Raw genomic sequence first — 23,524 nt, 5'->3', positions numbered from 1 at the left:
TTATTTATGTGTCTTAAATCCCTGATCGTTCCAGATTTTTGTATTCTTAGTAACTTAAAAAAACAGACTTACAAAAATCAAATGTACTAAAGGAATAAATATAATATGACCTTCTATAGAAGATCACATTAAGGGCCTCCCTGCTGGTGCAGGGGTTAAAGACTCAGTGCTATCAAGCTATCCCCATCCACACTGTAGTAGTCTGATCCCTGGCCTGGGGGCTATCCCACAGGCGCAGCAGACCTCTCCTGCCTTGCCCACTGCTCCCCTCAGCAGTGTATTTCAGTAGATGCATCTGTTCTGCCCCCTACTCTGTCTCTGGTGAATCCTCTCATCCACTCCTCACATCTCTGGTCTACACCCCAGTTCTTGTATGCATAAATAAATCTTTTTAAGAAAAATCACACCACACTGGACACTCTAGAACAGAGGTTCTTAAACTAGAGGCAATAAACTTAGGGAGGTTACCAACTCACTTCAGACCTATGAGCATCCTGAAAATGTTACATGTTATGTACCAATGGACAAATATTTGTACATGAATTTTTCTGTGTCAAAGTTCATAACATCACATTCTCAAAAGGGTTCTATGCTAAGAAATTAAGTTTTTATAGTTACTTTAATAATAATAAAAGTCTTTTAGCGATGCATTCTAAAATATTTACAGATTTAAAAAACAGCTGAGGGCCTCCCCTGGTGGCGCAGTGGTTGAACGCTGGCTGTGAAGCTGCCCGCAGCTTCTGCAGCGCCGGTTCGATCCCCGGCCACTGGTGAGGGTCCCACATGGCGTGCAGACCTCTCCTGCCCGCCCGCTGCTCCCCTCAGCAGTGTATTTCGGTCCATCTGCCTGTTCTGTTCCCCGCTCTGGCTCTGGTGAATTCTCTCACCCTCCCGCGCTTCTGACTGTACCCAGTACTTGTATAAATAAATAAATAAATCTTAAAAAAATAATAAAATAAAATAAAAAATAAATAAAAAACAGCTGAGATTTGATACAAAATAAATTTGGTATGAGGTGGGAAGTAGTGAAAGGGATGTAAGTGACACAATATTGATTATGATTTGATACTTAAAATTCATATTAGTCACTTTATCTCTTGTATATGTTTAAAGTTTATAACATAAGATTTTTTTAAAAAATGCAATAAAAGTGGGCCTCCCCGGTGGTGCAGCGGGTTGAGCGCCGCACTGTGAAGCTGTCCACAGCCTCTGCAGTGCAGGTTCAATCCCAGGTGGCCAGGGAGAATCCCACATGGTGCTGCAGACCTCTCCTGTCTTGCCCGCTACTCCCCTCAGTAGTGTATTTCAGTCCATCTGCCTGTTCTGTTCCCCGCTCTATCTCTTGTGAATCCTCTCACCCTACCGTGCCTCTGGCCTGTACCCCTGTTCTTGTACAAAAATAAAAATACTTCTTTAAAAAAAAATGCAATAAAAAGTCCTGGAAAGATTAAACAACAATGGGCCTCCCCTGGTGGCACAGCGGTTGAGCGCTGGGTTGCGAGGCTGCCCGCAGCCTCTGCAGCGCCAGTTCGATCCCCGGCCACCAGCAAGGGTCCCACCAAAAAAAAAAAAAAATTAAACAACATTACTTTTACCTAACATGGGTATTAAACCAGCTCACAAAGCTTCTGGCTTAGGTTAGGTGAGTTGCTTCAAAGGAATAGGTGTCAAACTGGCTTTTTCAAAGTGGAGGAAATCAGATACAATTTGCTGCTTACTCTTCACACCAAAAGAAAAGTTTTAATTAGAATCAAGAAGTAGCTAGGCTATCTAAATAGCTAACTTACTTATGGAAAAATTATAAACTATGAAGTTTGAGAAAATTTTCTTATTGTGTTCAACACTGGTTAGGATTCTAGCTGGGTATAACGTACAAAATGGTCAAAAGATCTGAATACTTACTGTTATATAAATAAGTTAGATGATTCAGTGGGCAAAAGAAGAATAAAAGATTACTTAGAGAGAGATTTCAAATATAGGAACACTGATAGAAACCTGATCTCCATATTCACTTATAAGAGGTCCATAAAAACAAAATTTTCTCATCTTTCAAAAGGAGTTAGACTACATGACCGGTTAAGTTCATGGTGAGCTCTAAAAATCTATAATGTTTTTGATAGGCACACAAATTGACAAAACTATTTCTTTTCTTGTTTAAACACTATAGCATAAATATTTAAATTATATATCACAAAATATTTACTTGGGAGGCATCAGAGAATCAAACTAGAATCTATGAAATATTAATTTTCTTCCTACCTTTATCATTCCTTCTTTCTCCACCCCACCCCACTACTCTATTACATTAAAATAGTTGAAGTTGCAGTCTTGCCTGCAGGCAGGAGAATGAGCAAGATGAATTCCTAAATTCCCTTTAGCCTGATGATGCCATGATTGAACTATTTCTCGTACACCAAAGATAGAAGGTTGTAAGTGTAATGCATCCCTTGCACCTAAGCCTTTTACTGGCCCCTTTCTCAAATGCTAAAGCGGGTAATTCTATCTCCATAAACTTAATGTCGCTCTACTGAGTAACTTCTGTAGCCCAAAGGCAATATGCAAAAAACCTATTTAACAAACATAGTTTAAATATTAATTATGAATTTTAGAAGCAAAAATTGCCTTGGTGGCAGTAACATAAACACATCTCAAACAGCAAAGAACATTTTGTAACATGGAAGAGGTGAGAAAAAACAGAGAGGGATATAGAACGAAGTGTTTCATAATAATATCTGTACTCTCATACTGTTACTTTCCACATATGAAAACTGAGGCATTTGCTTCGTAGAAAAATTCACACTAAAATGGAAAAAAAGAACATGAAAAAGCAAGGAAATCCTAAGAGTGCTATAGATTTAGAAAAAAAGAAACAATTTTTAAGCAACATTTATGTTCTCTTGAAGCCTGTTAAGTATGTACTAAAACATACATCCCTCTATCAAAGAAGCATTACCACTAAGATTATACACATTTTAATTTATATACATTTTACTTTGTACAAAATTATATAGATTTTGTATTAAAATTATATATATTTATATAGGAGAATAGTAAGTTAGAATCTGAATTTATCTTTAAAATATTAATCAGAGAACCAAACTGCTATAACATTTCCCAGAGCAGTTAAATTCCCCCATGAATTACTGCAGCATTCCCAAAAGTGGTATTACACCATATAATAATGTCCATTCCAAAGTTATCTCTCCATTCCCTTCATAAAAAGATTTAAGCTAAAGAAAAAGAAAGAAAACCCAACAGCTGAAGACAACATCAGGCTATTTATAAGTCTTCTTCCAGTCCCCCAGACACCCTCACATGGGGGCTGTAAACAACTAACTAAAATATCTTTGAGGCTCTCATATCCACACCCACTGACACAAGTAGAGCTGTAGCCACAGTGAAATTAGACTTTAGTTTCCTTTAGCAAGTATGTGTCTGCTCTAGTAAACTGGAGTAAATGTTCAGTAAAAAAACAATCATTTAATGTTTAAAGTAAAAATCATACCTTTTTCTCCAACAAATGGTAAGGACCATGTGAAGACATCCATAAAATTGGGCAACCAGTAAGGATGTGGAGAACAGTTAAATTGTCGAATATTCATCACATTATTTTCATACTTTAATACAGCAGCTGCAAGATAAGTTTGCACGACAGTGTAACAGTTTGCCTTTAGCTCCAAAAGTCTAACACAAAAGCAGAAAACTATCTTTTTTGGGGGGGGTGGGGGGGAATAAAGGGATGAGTGGAATGATGGCTAGTACGGAGAAGAATTTATTTTTAGTAATAACACACTTTTCGTTTTTAACACTTCATGTAAAGCATAAATAGATCTTCACTCATTACTAAAACTTCCAGATTCTTTCCAGAACTTTTCATTTTATTCTATACTGCAATGATAAACATGCACTTTTATTAAATCCAAAATTGTGAAAACTCAATTTTTAGAGGAAACACAGAATGGCAATGAGCAATTTTCTAGGTTTAAAAGTTCACACAAATAAGAGGAACTTAAATGGGTCTTTTTATTGCAGGCAACCTGATAAGGATAGCTGAATGATAATAAAGCAAAAATAAATAAAACCAATCTGGAAAATTTTATGTATGAACATATGGACATATTTATTTTGTTTTTATATGGGAAGTCAAGTTAAACTAGTACAAAGAAATATTTTACTTCACGTAGAACAAAATTCATTATAATATCAAAATATAAAGTTTTATAACCAAATAACCCAAAGATTACATACTCATCTTAATTTCAGATATCTTTCTAATGTCTTAGTGTGCTAATATAAATATCTTAAATTAACTGATGTAGATTTTAGTCATTAGTTATATTATTTCATAGGACACTGAGTTAGATTCTAATCTAAGTTACAGCATGTACTAGCTGTGCAATGCTTGGTAAATTGTTTAATCTCTTTCTTATAAAATAGGACTAATATTTTCATCTTGCCTACCACAGAAGTTTGCTTTAAAATAAGAAAATATATTTCACATGGAAGTAAAATAAAAGCATGTAACACTCTGTAGATTTTATAATAATGGTTACTTTTTTCCATTTAATGAAAAGCAATGATATGCAGATGTTAAATTCCAAGATTTGTGATTCTGGCTAATACAGAGTCAAAAGTAATATGCTTGTTTCCCTTATGAAATTCCCATGTGAAAAGTACTTTAACCTCAAAAATTAAGGGATGTTACCAATGTTTTACCTTTAAAAAAAAGGAGACAGAGAGACTCTAGAAAATTGCCTTATGGATGGAACAAAACATTACAAACATACCCTTACCAAGACATTATTTGATTTTGACAAGACAAATTCAATGGTTTGAGTTTCTTTTCTAAGTACTAAGGAAAGTGATCCCTTAACATTCTGAGTCAAACTGACAAAGGACAACTAGCAAGACAATAATCAACTGAGTACTGAACTCTGGCTCTTTTAATACTGACAAGGAGGTATGACAGTTGAGAAATTAAAGCACTGGTAGAAAAATATAACACTGGATTCTGTTTTTGATAATAAAGTCAAAATTTAGATGTTTCTACTCAAAAATAAGGCTGTACTTAATTAGCTAATCTTTATAGAAGTTCCAAATTTTATCATGCAAAATATAACTTAGAATATTTTAACACTGGCATAGTCCTTAGAAGCTGCATTGATGCTAGCTTCTAAAGATTAGCAACTCAGCACCAAGGTAGGGCTGCTGTGGTAATTTACATAGTGTTACCTTTGTGATGCATATCTTGTATTAAAGTTATTATATAGCTAGATGCTATTTTATCTCTGGCAAATGGTTTAATCTCTTAGCATCACCTCCAATCATAAAAAAATGAAACTCATTCCGTTCTTTTGAATTCACACCATGATCCATATTTAGCAATGACCTCATTACCTTTCTAAATGTACTTTTAAAAGTCTTTAACCTTCTGTTCTTTCCTATTGGCACATTCACTCAAGTCTAACCCTAGAAGCTATGGCATAATCAACTGGATTCCAAACACGTCAAGATGGAATAGGAGCTAGCTTCTTAATTTCCTCTTCTGAAAATGTGAACTACATAAACATAAGCCAAGTTCATCTTCAATGTCCTAGGCATACATACACTTATCTAGAATAAGATCCTTTGATATTATCTGCCAATATTCAAAGTTATGCTCCAAGTTAAATGAAACACAGTTACTATAGACAGATCAAATTTGGGAGGAAGGAGAGGGAATGGAAACCACTGGAACTGAAGGTAAAGGGAAAAAAGGAAGAAAGAGCAATAAAAAGGAAAGGGAAGAATGTGCGCCTGGATGGAAGTCAGAGCAAATGAACCAGAGAAGGCTCAAATACAGATCTTCAAGGGGCAGTGATAAGACTGTGAAGGGAAAAGTAGGAAAGAAGAATGGAAAAGACAGCCTAGATCAGTGAATGAACATAAAACAAGAAACATGATAAACAACTATACAGTGCAAATAAACAAAACAGTCAAAGCAGCAGCAGCAGCTTTATGCAAACAAAAAACATCTTGATTATAAGGGGAAAGATTTAAGAAAGGGGAGCTTAAGAAAATCACGTTTTATTTTGTTTGACATCTTTAACTGAAAGCATTCTTTTACAAGACAGCTTTTGCGAGTGACTAGTTGTGGAATGGCTATACATAAGTTTCACATTTTGGATTTTTATTTCTTGTTCTCTCCCCTCCCTTATATCTTATAGCTTTTTATAATAAAATTTGGACAGTAACAGTTTCAAACAATGCCCCTTTACTATGTTTTTTTAAAGTAAATTAAAATGCTAAGTTGTTTAACAATTTTTTTATTAACAACATCTTACCTTTATTATTGTAGACATCTAAGTAATTAGGTGCCGAAAAAATTGTTATTAATGAAGGGAACCCTGTGGTTTGACTTTTTCTGTACATTCTATAGCTGCAAAACAAATAGCTTAATATGCATCGTAAAGCATCAATCATGGTTACTATGTTTGATTTGTAATTAAGGTGTTAATTTGGGTCAGGGAAACAGAATTCTTACCCTGCATCTTGAGCTTCATGAGCTCTAATAATCGATAACAAATTATTGTTTTGCAAAAATTCACACACTGCTGGATAGCTGTGGGGGAAAGAGAGTAAAATTAAGTAAAATAATATTTTTCTATATGAAGCGTATGCTATTTTAACAACTAAAATATCATTAATCTTGGAATTATTTTTCTTACTTATAAAAATAAGAACATCCTCGAACTGTATTGTGACTAAAATGTTCCTGTGATTTTTCATTTCCAAAATCTTCAGAAGGATCAGACCATAGCAAGTCACACATTGGTCCAAATGCAGGTGGCTCTTTGAATCTATCTAACTGTGAAAGAAAGAAAAGGAAATAAAAAGATAACTTACCAAAATGAGAACAGAATGGTCACAGTAAAGTAGTAACAACTCTGACTACTGTCCAATACAACATTGTTCTAAATGGTTAGAAGATACTTTCTTAAAATATTAATATATTAACTTTTATCATTACCTAATCTTGACAGTGATTAAGGTAGAAGCTTTTATTCTCTACTCAAAAATGTACTACACATAGGAATCAACCTTGGATTGAATATACTTACTCTCCTAATATCATCCAGTGTGTGTATTTCTGGTGAAAGTCCACCATGAACACAAAGAAATTGTTGGTTTAAAAGTGCAGCAAGAGGCAGGCTATCAAAAGCTTCCATACACGCTTCATAGACTCTTTCTGAATATTTAATTTTACCTAGAAAAAGAAAATATTAAATACTTTAAAGTTATATCACTAAGTTGACCATTTTGAAAATATATATAATATACATTAAAATCAAGGCAAGAATACTATAGACACAGAAAATGGACCGGTGCTGGTCATGGGTTGAGGATAAAGGGAATTTATAGGACGATGAAAAATTTTTGTATCATAACTATGGTAATAAGCAACTCTATGCATTTGTCACAACCCAGAACCAAAACTGAATTTTTACTGTATATACGAATTTTTTTAAAGCTAAACATCTTGTCTTATAGGAATCAGCAAAAGTAAGCAACACTATTGGTCAAAAGACAAAATACCTGCTTTCTCTAAATTTACTTTGGGGATGCAGTAGTCATAAAAAATTACTAAAAATAAATAAGTCAAATCTCTGAAAACAGCTCAACTCTTCACCTTTGCAGAACAAGTAAGGAAAAATGACAATTCTTCTTACAGTTAAAAATAATCTGAATAGTTTTAGTCTAAGAGTTACTACTAAGTTGTTACAAGACCACTAAATTATCACAAGGCCTATCCAATTAAAAAAGAAGAAAACATCATATTTACACGTTGTAGAGACTAAAGGGTTCTTCTAGCCTACAACGAATGCTTAAAATGGACAATGAAGCAGGAGGCAAATATAAATATAAAATTCAACTAAGTCATAAGGTGTATCATGCACATTCCTTTGCTCCTTTATACCTTTAAATTCCTGGATATTTATGATTTTGGTGGGTGGTTTGCTAATTAAGAACACAAAGCTTAGTTCCTATTTCCTTTTCTAATATTGTAACATCTGAAGATGAGAAAATCTACTTCTAGCAACCAGAGATTCTAAACTGGTTATCAGCTGACAGATTTGTTTACCAGTGTGGCTCAATAAAAATTTTGATTGCTTTTAGGTTAAATGTGCACTTTTCAGGTCTCATCTTATATTCATTTATGTTTCCCACCTAACCCGTTAAGTTATATGAATTTGGCATCTCTGCCATTAATCATCATCATATTTTTTCCTTTTATAGGAAGTCTGTCCAGTAATATGATTTTAACTGGTTTTGGGTCTCAATAACTCTGAAATTACTTATATTTTTAGAATGTAATTCTAAGACTCAATACAATCATGAAATCCTTAAATGCAGTTTTGTTTTTTCAAGGTTTCAATTATCTGCAATCAAGGTATAAAAATATTATATCCTAAGATATAGTGAAAGATCATAGTCACATAACTTTTATTACAGTATATTGTTACAATTGTTCTATTATGAGTTATTGTTAATCTCTATTATGCCTAATTTATAAATTAAACTATCACTGTTATGTATGTATGAAGAAAAAAAGTATGTGAAACAGTAAAAAGTATAAACAAATCCTCAGTTTACGGAATCCACTGAGGGTTTTGGAATCTATCGCCCGAAAACAAAGGAGAACTACTGTATTAACAAGCACACAGCTATTAAGTGTGAAAAAAAGATCAAATGTTGCTCTGTATCATATGGTTGCTATAGTTATTTGAGAAAAATACGGTAAATATTGTAGATTAAAATTTCAATTCCTTAATACATGTATGAAACAGTCTATAATAATGACTGAATAAACAATTTGTTAAAAATATTCATGGGAATGCATCAATAATGGGAGACAAAATCCCCAACGAACAACTTTTTTTTCTTTTGATTTTTACTTTCTATTAGAAACATAAATTTAACATTAAAACTATATATAAAGGTCAAAACTGTTCTCCAGTACAATTTGTAAAAGTCAAACTTAATAGGAAACATTGAAATGAAAACACTTGAATAAGCTGCCATTAAATGCCAGAGAGCTCTTCACAAACGTCCTTAAAACCTTATGTGTTCGGACACAAAATTTGTTATTATACATTGCACTGTAAAGTCTTCGTAATTCCTACTACTTAGATCAATCCAAAAGAATACTGAGGAAGTGAAAATATGTCTCCTGGCAGTACTCACATTCCTGCTTAAAGGTAAAATATTCAGTAAGGTGTCTGCATTCATGGTTGCCTCTCAGAAGAAATAATGTGCTTGGGTATAGAATCTTCAGGACCCATAAATATAAGACACACTGCAAAAAGAAAATGTTCCCAGTGAATTTATCTTGCATTGTTGTTTAACTAATTTTGCTTCTTTTCCACTAAACCTATTACCCTTAAAATTTCTAATACTCTTCAGTATCTTCTCTCTGTCCCTTACTAAAACATAAGTTTCATGATTCTTGGGGACTGGGTGATATTAATCACTTCTGATTTTATACTTCAAGAAAAACACAATAATTATTTGTTGAACAAATGAGTAAAATAATCTATTCAATTATTTTGATTTATAGATTGCTGTAAAAACAATTAGTAGAGACTGACCTTCTTAAGCACATCAATAAAACAGTAATATCAAAAATAATAGCAGTAACATTTATTAAATACTTATAAAGTATCAAGCACTAAAACCAGCCTTTCATTCCTCAAACAACCCAATGAAGTATGTTAACATTATCTCTATTTTACAAATGAGGAAACTGAAGCAAAGCGCTTAAGTAACTTGTCTGAAATCATCAAACTTTTAAACAATGGAGACAGAACTCTGATCCTGTGATTTTAAGTACCATGTCATGCTGCCCGATGAAGGGAATAGTCACATTTTATGTTATTAATGTTGAATGTTGTCTCATATAAAGCAGATGCTTATTATCTAAACTGATTCAAGGACGTACTTTTTTAAATAAAAAGAATATTTAAATACACAGACAACAAATGTTTTTTTCCAAATCACTTTAAAACAAGAAACAGACATTTTACTTATTTCATTTAAAAAAAGGACAATTTCATATGGAAATAAAGATAGTTAATATAATCACACACAAAAAAACTATTTTTAACAAGTTAAGATGTACTCCTATGTGTAATTATTCACAACTTCATTTTATTCACAAGAAAAAAATGAATTTAACCAATTTTTTTTGCACATTTTGATTTGTTATTTCCCTTTAATAACAATAACATATATTAAGAGTCAGCTACAAAGTCTGCTAATACAAGGACATAACATACCAACAAGTTCAGTTACCAACTACATTTCCCAAATTGATCATTTTATATCAGTTAATTATATTATTAATCTATATTATTTAATAATATTGTTTTGTTTCTGTCAAAGGTCCCAATTTTTGTTAAGAAGGACCATTTTCTAGTTTTCTTAAAGTCTTGAGTGATGACTGGAAGACTGATGATGAAATGATGGATAGAAGGAAGACCAACTCAAAACAAAATTCTGAAGGGAATTTGAGACCCCTGAACTCCCCTCCCACTGAGAGTGATAGCATTCCTCAGAAAGGAGGCTGAAAACACTGAAAAGGGGGATATAATAGTAGCAGCACAGAAATTCACCAGGTAGGACTTCACTATCTACTGAGAGGGGTGGTTTAACAGCACAGGCTTGCAGTGGGTTGCCTGGTTGCACTGCTGAAGAACAATGTGACCTTGGGGGCAAGTTACTTAACTTTTCTAAGCCTCAGGTTCTTCATCTATAAAACTGATAAAATAACAGCACTTATTTCATAATGCTGTTGTGAGGATTATTTTTTTTTAAAGGATTTATTTATTTTTATACAAGAGCTGGGGTACAGGCCAGGGGCGCGGGAGGGTGAGAGGATTCACCAGAGACAGAGCAGGGAGCAGAACAGGTAGAAGGACCGAAATACACTGCTGAGGGGAGCAGCGGGCGCGACAGGAGAGGTCTGCTGCGCCATGTGAGATTCTCGCTGGCCGGCCGGGATCGAACCCGCACTGCAGAGGCTGTGGACAGCTTCACAGCACTGTGCTCAACCCGCTGCGCCACCGGGGAGGCCCTGTTGTGAGGATTATTAACCAATGCATGTTAAATGCTTAGAACATATTAAATGCGCAACACAATTATTTATGGGTAGAGTTTTTTACCCAGTAATTTTACCTCTAGGAATCCATTCTACAGAAATAATTAGGCAAGTATGCAAAGAGGTATGACTGACATGGCTCTATGAAACATCATTTGTAATGTCAAAATACCAGGAATACATTTAGTGTCTAAAATAAAGAATTTATTAAATTTGTTTATCCAATGGAATATAATGCAGTTATTAAAAATGATGCTATAAATTTATATTTACTAAATGGAAAGACATCATAATCTGAGGATGTATGAAAAAGCAAACACAGAACAATATTATAATATGGACCCGTTTACATTTCAAAAAAGGAGATATATATATATTTATATATATACATTAGAAAATACAAATTGTTCTATATTTACCTTATTTTTTTTAAGATTTATATTTATTTATTTATGCATACAAGACTGGGGTGTAGGCCAGAGGTGTGAGGAGTGGATAAGAGGATTCACCAGAGACAGAGTGGGAGCAGAACAGGCAGATCTACTGACATACACTGCTGATGGGAGCAGCGGGCAAGACAGGAGAGGTATGCTGCACCATGTGGATTAGCTCCCTGGACAGGGATCAAACTTATACCACAGTAGCTAGTGATAGTTTGATAGCACTGAGACTTTAACCCCTGCGCCACCAGAGAAACCCTTAATTTTATTTTAAAAGCATATAAAGACCAACATTATAACATGGTCCTGTTTTCATTTCAAAAAAGGAGATACAGGGCCTCTCCAGTCGTGCTGTGAAGCTGTCCGCAGCCTCTGCAGCATGGTTTGATTCCCTGCCGGCCAGGGAGAAACCCACATGGTGTGGCAGACCTCTCTTGCCTCGCCCGCTGCTACCCTCAGCAGTGCCTTCAGTTCATCTGCCTGTTCTGCTCCCCGCTCTGTCTCTGGTGAATTCTCTCACCCTCCCATGCCTCTGACCTGTACCCCAGTTCTTGTATAAATAAATCTTAAAAAAAAAAAATTTTAAAAAGGAGATATAGAGATACATATATTAGAAAATACAAATTGTTCTATGTTCACCATATTTTATTTATTTTAAAAAAGTAACAGGAACAAAAAGAACCTTCTACAGTTAAGTGATATTAATAGGCCATTTTAATGCCTGTTGAGTTTTTTAAAACAAACGATACTTTTATTTTTTAAGTATGCCACGCCATGTGGGTATCTCAGCAGCTGGCATCGAACCTGCACTAGAGGCTGCGGACAGCTTCACAAAGCTGCGCTCAACCACCTGTGCCACCATAGAGGCCCTCAGTTAATCTTTTTTTCATGTAGGTTAGCACCTTTTCTTATGCATTAATGCAAGAGTGATAAATAGTATTAGCTCCTTTGGGCCACTGAATAACAGAGAAATAAAGACCCCTCAGTTTGCTTACAATTTCCATTGGAAAAAAACGGTAATTGTAATTATATAAACAGAGTAATACATAGAAAATTATTATGACAGTTTAAAAAGCAGAAGAGGAATAAGTAGTAGCTTGTCTCAAAACTTCAGAATTTGCAGAGGTATTAAAAATAAGGAATTTATTTTAGTAGGAATTAATGGAAATCATCTATGTTAACACTTAAGAGCAAATCAAGTAACAGTATATCATCATTACCTCTATACTAAAATAACCTCTGTCCACATAATCACCAAGGAAAAGGTATCGTGTATTAGCAGGTGAGCCTCCTACTTCAAAAAGTTTCATCAGATCAAAAAATTGGCCATGGATGTCACCACACACTGAAACAAGAAGATTATTAGTTATATATATATATATATATATATAAAAATCCTCTAGCATAACAAATTTTACTTAAATTACTATCTCTTTTACAGAAGAGATAATGTATCGACATCTAAGAATGAAGTTGTCTATAAAGAGTCATGATAGGGTTGATGTGTACCCAAGTGTTCATGTGCTCAAGATTGATAACAAGCTATACCAGAAATAGTGAAATCTGTAGTCTGTGGCAAAATTTTCATTTAATTTATAAAGCTCCTCATTAGGAAGCTAAGCATGTATATAGGTCTTAGGATGACAAAATTATAATGGTGGCAGTAACATCTCCATTGTAATTCAATACTTTCTGTTCTAAGTTATCCTCCTTGGTACCTGACAGCACATTGAGGTATTCACCTCAAATGATTAAAAGCAAAGTATTTATTGAATCAAATTGAATTATGGCCAACATAACTGATGAAACCATCACAAAAGCATATCAGACTAACTTGCATTTAGATTATTTAGGATCTTGTTTATTCAATGAAGATGGGAAAACTAAAAAAAAAAAAAAAAAAAAAACTTTCAGAAAATAATTTGGAAATTTAAGAAAATATATTAATTTTGTGTATGATATGATTGAAGAGGAAACAACTAAATAAAGGTATAACAAAAAAAAAATCCAAAACATAAATAGGTATACCTGTAATTGGAGCTTCTACTTCTATCATAGTTTTCTCTCTCCGAAGGATGGCAGCACCCTCATTGATAATTCTAAGTGCAATTTCTTCATCTACCCGACCTTCTTTTACTAAGTGGTTCTTCAAAACATCAACCCTGGGTATCCCATCCATATCAAATACTTCTTCAGATGTCAAGCGATGTGTTGGGGGGAAAGGGACAGCTGTAATTTTTTTAATTAATAAAAAAACTATTAATATGCTAACAAAAATCTCAATGGATCTAAATAAAAGAAAAATAGAAAGTTGGGTATTTATTGGATAGCGATGTTAATCTTTTAAAAGCTTTTTTTTTTGAAAAGTAATCAAATTATATATTTTTTACTAGCCAATATATAACATGTTCTTTGCTGAGAAGTGAATTATCTCACAAAATTAAAAGTTCTTTCAAGATAACTAAAACTTTTTTAAGTCAAAACATTTTTTGGTAAAATTCTCAAAACACATTATAAACCCCTCACATTAAGTTACATGTAATAAATACAACTTAATACTACATAAGCCCAAATAGAAAGAAATCCCATATATAAGCTGATCTACGATATTCTTAATAAAAATATAAAAAAACAATGTTTTCTGGCAAAGTTGAACACAAACTTAGAAGTATATAGAAAATCAAATTCTTACTTATGAAATTAAAATGTATTTGTAGATGAACAAAGAGGTCTGAAATAACATTAACAAACCATGCTAATTTGGAAATATTAGTTTATCACCTACCTTCATATTTCACAAAACATTTTCATGCCCATCTTCAAAATCAGTGTATTCCTTATTACTGGAGTCACTTTTTGAGTCATCTAATAATTCCCAAAAGCAAACCATCTTCACTTCCATTTAAGCTGTCTCAGATATAGCACCATCACTGCAAATTTATCTTAAGCCACAGTTCCCATTTGTCTTTTTTACTCATGTAACATATATGTTATATTCATGTAGTATATAGATATGTTTTACTCATGTAGTATATTTATGATTTCCACAATCCCAACTGTTCAGTTTTTTTTTTTTTTTTTTTTTTAAAGATTTACAATCACCAACTGTTCTGTTTTAAAGTGTTAAAAGGTACTTGTTAAATGGAATGGAAAATAGGAGGTTCTGTTTCAATGGTAATCTAAAACAATTCTGAGGGCACATAAATAGGAAAAATTACTACATATCTGTTATATTTGATTTCTCCCCCAAACCCCCCTTTTTTAAACTAGATCCAACAAATGACCTCTTTATTCATTCAAAAGCAGCTCAGATTGAAGTAGTTTTAGGCTCTTTACTAAATAGTAGCTTTTCAAAACAAAGAAAGTGAGAAATTTATAGTAAGAGTATGTACAGACTCAAATTAAAGGTAGCTCCTTTTCAAAAAAAATCTTCAGAAAAAACTCACTTTATGTTTGAGCATACAGGTAGACAGTATTTTTTTTTTTTTTTTTTGGTAAAGACAGTATTTTCTTCATGTTTCAGGGCCATCTGTGATTATTAATTATCATACAGAGAGCTGAAAATGTTTTAAGACCAAGTGCTACTTCACATTTCAACATAAAGTAACTCAAAACAGGAGTTGGGTAGAATTATATTAATTACCTAAGGAAGAATAATAGACACATTCTCATGTGAAGAAAAAAATTTATTAAGAACTCAATACTTTAGAAATGAGATAAGAATGAGACAGAAGGTATCAACTATTTCTAAAAGACTTTGAAATCAATCCCTCTTGGTTTCCTTTTTTTTTTTTTTAGATAGTGAAAAATAAATTGAACTTACTTACTTTTCTTTCTTTAGAGCATTTATTCCCATTACTGTTGCTAAACTGATAATAAGGCACCAAAATGTATTTGTTCCCCCCAAAATAGTATGTCTAGATTCTAATAAAATAAAAACCTCCATTAAGGTATGGTTTTTATTAAAAAATAAACAAACCATTATATGTGCTTGGTAATATTCGTTTTGACCAAATTACTCTGTTGAAAATTTTCTTTCAAGGCCAAGAGCATACAATGGGAAAAGGAAAGTTTCTTCAACCAATGATAATGGGAAAACTGGACAGTCACATACCAGAGAATGAAAGTAAACCACAACTTCACACCATATGCAAAAATCAGTTTGAAATGAATTTGAAGACTTGGATTTAAAACCTGAAACCATAAAATGCATGGAAGAAAACACAGGCAAAACACTCCACAATAATGGCTTCAGTGATATCTTTGGGGACTTCGGGAATAAGAGGAAGGAAAACAAAAGCAAAAACACACAAAAAACAAACGGGACTACAAACTGTAAATATAAAACCTCTGAACAGCAAAGAAATTCAAAAAGATGAAGACACCCTACTAAATGAGTGAAAATATCTGCTCATCATATATTTAACAAGGGACATTAATATTCTAGATCTATGAAAATTTCATATAACTAAAGGAAACAAATAACCAAATCAAAAAATGGGCAAAAGAGCTAGACACTTCTCCAAAGACATTCAAATGGCCAGCAAGCACATGAAAAATTGTTCATTATCACTTATCATCAGGGAAATGCAAATCAAAACCACAATGAGGTAACACCTCACAACTATGACAACTAGAGAAACAACTGTAGGTGATGGTATGTAAAAAGACTGCTGGTGGGAATGTAAACTGATACAACCCCTTTGAAAACAATATAGAAGTTCTAAAAATGTTAAAAATATATCTACCACATGATACAGCAATTCCACTCCCAGGTATTTTATATTCAAACAATATAAAAACATGAATTCCAAGGAATATACTCACTCCCATGTTCACTGCAGCACCATGTTCAATAGCCAAGTTAAATATCCAACACCCTTTCATTATAAATTGCTCAAAAAATAAGCGGAAGTTCCTCAACTTAATAAAGAACATCAAAAAAATAAAAATATGTGGTATATGCACACAACAGAATATTCCTCGGCTATTAAAAAAAAAAGAATCTTCCCACTTGTGACAACATGGCTAGAATTAGAGGTGATCATGCTAACCTTAGTAAGTCAGGAGAAATGCAAATACCAGATGATCTCACACATATGTAGAATATAAAGGAACAGACAACCAAACCAAAATAAACCCTTGGATTCCAATGGCAGAACTGAGGCTACCAGAAATGAGAGAGGTAAGACTGAAGGGTAGTGGGCATGCAAAAGACTGATAAAGAATAATTGGTGCTTTGGTGATGGGCACCATGTGGTAAGATACATTTTAAAAGATGTGAACCTAGGGCCTCCCCTGGTGGTGCAGCGGTTGAGCGCTGGGCTGCGAAGCATCCCATAGCCTCTGCAGCGCCGGTTCGCTCTCCGGCCTCTCCCGCCACCCCGGCCACCCCTGCCACCAGCGAGGGTCCCACATGGCGTGCAGACCTCTCCTGCCGGGTCCCTCTGCCTGTTCTGTTCCCTGCTCTGGCTCTGGTGAATTCTCTCACCCTCCTGCACTTCTGTTCTGACTGTACCCAATGCTTGTATAAATAAATAAATAAATCTTTAAAAAAAAAAAAATAAAAAGATGTGAAACTATACCCCTAAAACATAGACAGCTTTGCCAACCAATGTTACCTCAATAAGAAAAAATTAATTTCATGTACTGCATCTCCTTGACCCACTAATCTGGAAAAAAAAAACTTTTAAAAAATAAAATATTCCTTTAACCCACTTTTGACTGGAAAAGCATATCAGTAATCATTAACACTCACAAGGTACTTTCACTCAGATTTAATGTATGGTGGCTAAAATTGCCTTAAAAGTTTTAATTTTGGAGGGCCTCCCTGGTGGCAGTGGGGTTGACGACAGCACTATCTGGCTACTGCCAGCCTCTACAGCCCAGTTCAATCCCTGACCTGCCAGGCAGCTGCCCACATGGCGCAGCGGACCTCTCCTGCCTCACCTGTCGCTCCCCTCAGCAGTGTATTTCGGTACATCTGCCAGTTCTGCTCCCCACTCTGTCTCTGGTGAATCCTCTCACCTCCCGCACTTCTGGCTTACACCCCAGTTCTTGTATGCATAAATAAATAAATCTTTAAAAAGTTTTAATTTGGAAAGTTGGAAAAATAAACAAGGGCTTGATCAATGATGGGGAGGAGAAAGGCTCTTATTTTTTTCTACTACTGGGTAAGGAACCCTTATATTAACTAATCTTGTTCCTTAACTCTAAGCAAACCCTACAAACTATTGGCCCATGAGGACTTTTAACAGCAACTATGATACAATCTGTACCAACTGAACAACTCTACTCCAAGCTATCATTCAGATGCCTTTATTTCCCATCATTGCCATCTTTGGCAACTATTCAAAAATCAAAGTTCCTCCTGTCAGCTATACTCTGTATTTCTTTTCTCATATCATGCCATTCTCTTGATATGATCTTGATCTCCTCCCACCCAATCCTTGTCTATAAATTGAGATTTATATAATTGCCATTATAAAACAAAACAAAAAAAATCCATCCTTCTATCCCTACACATACACTTTAACTCTTCACAGAATGCTATCCTCATCTCTCTAGTTTAATTAATTAAATCTGTTTCCCTTCAACTCGAGTTCTCAACACTTTTTTTCAAAATGGGCACTGCCCATTTCCCCACACTCTACTCCTCCTAGCACAGCAAGACTTACCTTCTTTTATAAGAATAACCAATAACCATAACCAATTCCAACATCATCACTTCACAGAAAAAAAAAGTCTCCTTTGTAGTGCATGCCTTCTAGCTACTTTTTAGCCTTGTCTCTGCCATCAACTAAACTCAAGTCATTTCTCACATTCATCCTAAACTCAGGTTCCTGGCTCTCCTTATGCACTTTAAATCCTACCATCATCCAATGTCCATGTGGACGAATTATGTGACGCCTAAGAATTGAATGACTTCAGCTCCACTTGTAACTGGTGGTCCCTAGGAAAAGGGAGGTTCCAGGTTCCCTGCCCCACCCAAGGGAGACCAGAGCTGAGCAGGGAGGAGAGGAAGCTAGAGAGGAGACTGAAGAAGAATGGAAAGCCAGAAAGAGACCTGAAAGAAGCACAAAGAGCACAGAGACATGTGAAGAATCTGCACTTGCTTGTTGGTCCTGGACTGAGTGAAACAGATGTGGGTGAGAGACCTGTGGGGAGGTTAGCAATGGCAGCTTTTATCTTGATTTTGCTCCTTTGGTCCCAAACATTCTGACCCCATTCTGCCCCTTTCCTATGGTTCCCCACCAGAAGGTGCCTTAGACATGTGTCAGGCTTTTGGACCTCAGTGGCCCTTCTTTGGGACACCACTGTTTGGCTGGGCATTTATTCAACAAGGGAATGGGTAACTTTTGGGTGCTTAATTTGGAAACTTTATTCTTCCCCTTTACTGTATTACACACTAACTGTACTAAAGTTCCTTTCCATTAAAGGTCTTATATGTTTTGTCTTATTTGAGGGTTGAGGGGAGGGATGACAGACACTATTTAGAGTGGGCAGGTTTGGGGGTTCTGAGGTGCCCCTCTCCATCCTGTAACATATACTCAACTCCTCAGCTTTGGCTATCTCTGAAATCCTGAACTCCAATCTCTTGCTCCTTTCCTTCCAGCTCCATTCCCTTTTCTCCATCTGTTACTCAACTGAATCAAGAACTGGACAATCCCTGCACATTAAACCCCCTGGATACCTTTGCCTCTTACAATTTTGAAGCTATTTTATCATTCACCCACCCTTAAACAACATTTTGATTATTCTGTCCTTTTGTACTTCTATGTTACCTGTCAGGCAAAACTCCAATTCTTGGATGAGTTAGCTGGTTTATTATACTATTTACCTGGATGATTAAGTATAAAAATGGCCTTATGCCAGTACAAATTCAAAATCCAACTCAGTGGCTTGTTGGCAGCTCCCAGCAAACCTATTAAACATTCTAGTCTTTACCCTCTCCCATTCTCCTCAGAGATTTCAGTCACATCCTCTTCCTTGAACCTTAAACTCACTTTATCTCTTACTCAATAATCAACTTTGCATCCAATTTCTGAGAAAATTTAAGGCCTTCAGACCAAACTTTGCTTTCCCCACTCTCTCTGTGCACATGTACACCAGTATTCTCATCCTGTGGTCTGAATCCCATTCTCTTATCTTTTTATTTTCAGTCATCCTGCCCATTCCACATGGCCCTACTCTGTTTCTTCTGCCTCTGTTTCTTCTGCCATTGACTTTCTGCTGGGCAGATAAAGACTTTAGACTCTATAATCTTAAAAACAATCCAAACAAGTAACTCCTTATTACTGTTTTTGCTTTGTAACTCCCTATTAGAATATATCCCTATTCTAAGCTTCTTGAAATAGTAATTTACAATGGATATTTTTACTTCCTTACTTTTGTCTGTTTTCCTCATCCTCAATCCACATTTTTCTGGCTTCTGCTTTTTTCCTCTACCTTTCTGATATCACTCACTTGGCTTTTCTCTAACTTCTCTGGTCATATCTGATAGTCTCTTATCATGGACTTCTAATCCTTTTCCTGATCTTTAAATGTCACTGTGTGTCCCTGGCTTTCCTATCATACAACCCTGATCTCACTCATATCATGTCTTTAACATTTTGAAGACTCCCAAATAGACTGCCCAGTCTAGACTACACCCCTTAATTCCAGATCTTTATTAAACTATCAGATATCTCCACTTAGCTGCTCTATAGACAACTAGAACTTGGTATGTCCAAATGCAATATATGCACCTTTCCTCTAAATTATTATCAATATAGCTATCCAGCTGGAAATTATCCTAGAAGTCTCTTTCTTCCTCACTCTAAGTGGCCAATAGGTCCTAAATAATTCTGAGTTCTCTGTTCCCTTGGTCCTGAGACCCTGAATAAGTACTTTTTCTTGCCTAGTAATGCAATCTTTTCAATTTTATCCATGCTCCCAAAATACTCAGAATACTTTTTCTAAAAGTCAAGCCAAGCATTCTCCTGTTTCAAAATTGGCTTCACTATATAAAATGAAATTCTTTATCTTAACATAGATTAGACCCTTGTGATCAGAACCTTGCCTACATTTCCAACCCTCATTTTTTTGCCACTATCTCACATTTCAGACACATTCTTTAAATAAAACATTATTTTAATTTTTAAACTACATCACCTTTTTGTCTCTGTACTTTGCATTCTCTAATGTCTGGAGGCATACTAGTCACATACATCCCAACTTTTGGTAGTTTTTTCTTGTCCCTAAACTTGATTTCAGTGTTGCATTTCTTGAAAACTTTTTCTGATCTTCCCAGACTAGGTTAAAGGTGCCTCCTGCTTTGTAATATAATACAATAGCACACCTCTATTTATCAGACTTAACCAAATGTACTTAAATATCTATCTCCCTCACAAACTTAGGAGCTCTTTGAAGGTAAGAAGCTGTCTTTCCATAAGACCTGAAACCATAAAATACATAGAAGGAAATATAGGCGAAACACTACGTGATTTGCATATCAAAGACATCTTTACAGACACATCACCCAAAGCAGTGATAGTGAAGGCAAAGATAAACAGCTGGGACTACATCAAATTAAAGAGCTTCTGCACAGCAAAAGAGACAATAACAAAAACAAAGAGAAACCCCACCAACTGGGAGAACATTTTTGCACCCAACACTAATGATAAAGGACTGATCACAAAAATCTGCAAAGAGCTGATGAGACTCAACAACAACAAAGAAAATAACCCAGTCAAAAAATGGACAGAAGAGCAAAAAAGAAACTTCTCTGAAGAGGAAATGCAAATGGCCAACAGACATATGAAAAAATGTTCAACATCACTTGGAATCAGGGAAATGCAAATCAAAACTACCATGAGATACCATCTTACACCAGTGAGAATGGCACATATTAAAAAACTAGCAACAACAAATGTTGGCGAGGTTGTGGAGAAAAAGGAACTCTCCTGCACTGTTGGTGGGAATGCAAACTGGTCCAACCACTATGGAGAGCTGTGTGGAGATTTCTGGACCTACTAAACATAGAGCTTCCATATGATCCAGCAATTCCACTCCTAGGTATTTACCCAAAGGACAAAGAAACATCAATTCCAAAGAACACCTGCACCCCTATGTTTATAGCAGCACTATTTACAATAGCTAAGCTTTGGAAACAGCCCAAATGCCCAAAAATAGATGACTGGATCAAGAAGATGTGGTACATATATACCATGGAATATTACTCAGCATTCAAAAAAGATAAACACATGCAATTTGCAGCAACATGGATGGCGCTGGAAGGGATCATGCTCAGCGAAATAAGCCAAAAAGAAAAAGAAAAATACCGGATGGTCTCACTCATAGCAGGAATCTAGAAAACTTAAATAAGGGATCAGGAAAATGAATAACTGTAAGAAAGCGAAAATCAAAATCAACAAAAAACTATGAACCAGAGACACTTTTTGGGGGGTGGGGGCCGGGAGGGGAGGGATTGGGGTCAGAATGGGGCATGTGCAGTTGTATGGGGGAATATAAAAATAAAATTTATTATTTAAAAAAAAAAAAAGATGCTGTCTTTCATCTCCATAGTGATAAGACATAGGTACTAATAAATGTTCAGTGAATCACTGATATAGTTTCTGGAAAAATTTATCTTGACATTAATTTATTAGCAATAACAATATATTTATAGTGTTTTATTTACAAAGTACTTTCATATGCATAATACCATGTGAATCTGAAAGACATCCTATGAGTTTGATAGAGCAGGTTTCTCTCATTTCACAAATGAGATAACAGGTTCAAAGAAGTGAAATGGTGTTTTAACTGGTAAGGGGTAAAGCCATGATTAGAATTGGTCTTCACAATGCTACTACACTACCATCTGTACCAGTACCAATATGACAATGCCCTTCTGACTAAAAGGGTCATCAAAAGTCTCATTATATGGAAAAAACCCAAGTACCCAACCATGGATAAAAGGGTAAAGATGTATATATTCAATGCAATACTACTCAGGTATAAAAAAGATAAAATCTTGTGATCTGTGATGGCACTTTGAGAGGATTATGCTAAGTGAAGTAAGTATGAAGGAGAAAGATCATATTGTATGATTTTACTCATTTGTGGAATGTAAAGGATAAAAGGCAAACAAGTAAAATAAAAACAAAAGCAACTCTAGAGTCTGACAACAGAATGGTGGTTACTAAAGGGAAAAAGGGGAGAGAATGGATTAAGGGCTGACTGGTTGGTAGTGGATGATGACTGGCCATTTGGTTGTAGGCATGGTGAGATATATACAATTGTTGAACTGAGAAAATGTACTCCTGGAATCTATACAGTGCTGTAAACTGTTACCTCAAAAGAAAGGGAAAAAAGTCTCATCATGAAAAAATGGTACAAGCCATCCTGCTGCCAGGAGTAGAAGTACACATTGGCCACATGAGTTAAGGAAAGGTTCATAAATCCTACATGACTGTCTTCAAAATTTCAAGGCAATCCTTGGGTTCCTTTGAATTTGTGAGAGTTCTTCAAATACAATACCTTTCCCTCAAAATTGGTTCTCTTTCTTAGCTTGTTTTTGATATAACCATTCTGTCACTCGGATTTAAAATATTGGTGTCATCATTCCCTTTCCAGACTCCAAATAAGACAGAATCTTGAAATTCTCTTCATTTTCTTATATTTCTATTGCTGCAATGCTAGTTCAAGTTGTGAACTAAAACAATCAACCTCTCTTTTGCCCTCTTGTTTGTACAAAGCACAGTGGGATAACTCAAAAATTTTGGGTAGTTTTGTTAAGGACTAAAAAAATAAAAGGAAATAAAGCATGACACTTATTTTCAAGGTCCCTCTCAATTTGACCATTCCAGTCTATTATATGCCATTCCAACCTTTGACCCCAGCTACAAGTGCTCAATTTAATCAATCCAAGCAAAATTAGTCTGATTACTGTTTCCTTAAAATGTTC

General features: G+C 35.0%; 1 protein-coding gene across 6 annotated transcripts in view; it reads right to left on the bottom strand.

Annotated features, from left to right (window-relative positions):
• The window catches only part of PPP3CB (protein phosphatase 3 catalytic subunit beta), a 50,265-nt gene that overhangs the window by 21,278 nt on the left and 5,463 nt on the right, over positions 1-23,524 (bottom strand). For all 6 annotated transcript variants that reach the window (XM_037497946.1, XM_037497948.1, XM_037497947.1 and 3 more), the window contains exons 2-9: positions 13,606-13,806; positions 12,798-12,922; positions 9,226-9,337; positions 7,101-7,246; positions 6,708-6,847; positions 6,524-6,601; positions 6,324-6,418; positions 3,506-3,631 (exon numbers count right to left, since the gene is read on the bottom strand). In XM_037497946.1, coding sequence (XP_037353843.1) covers positions 3,506-3,631; positions 6,324-6,418; positions 6,524-6,601; positions 6,708-6,847; positions 7,101-7,246; positions 9,226-9,337; positions 12,798-12,922; positions 13,606-13,806 — 1,023 coding nt within the window. The remainder of the gene's footprint in view (positions 1-3,505; positions 3,632-6,323; positions 6,419-6,523; positions 6,602-6,707; positions 6,848-7,100; positions 7,247-9,225; positions 9,338-12,797; positions 12,923-13,605; positions 13,807-23,524) is intronic.

Source organism: Talpa occidentalis, unplaced genomic scaffold (genome assembly GCF_014898055.3).
Source record: "Talpa occidentalis isolate TD23 unplaced genomic scaffold, MPIMG_talOcc4v2.1 talOcc4.8, whole genome shotgun sequence".
NCBI classification, from domain to species: domain Eukaryota; kingdom Metazoa; phylum Chordata; class Mammalia; order Eulipotyphla; family Talpidae; genus Talpa; species Talpa occidentalis.
This window is presented reverse-complemented; position numbering and strand designations above follow the sequence as displayed.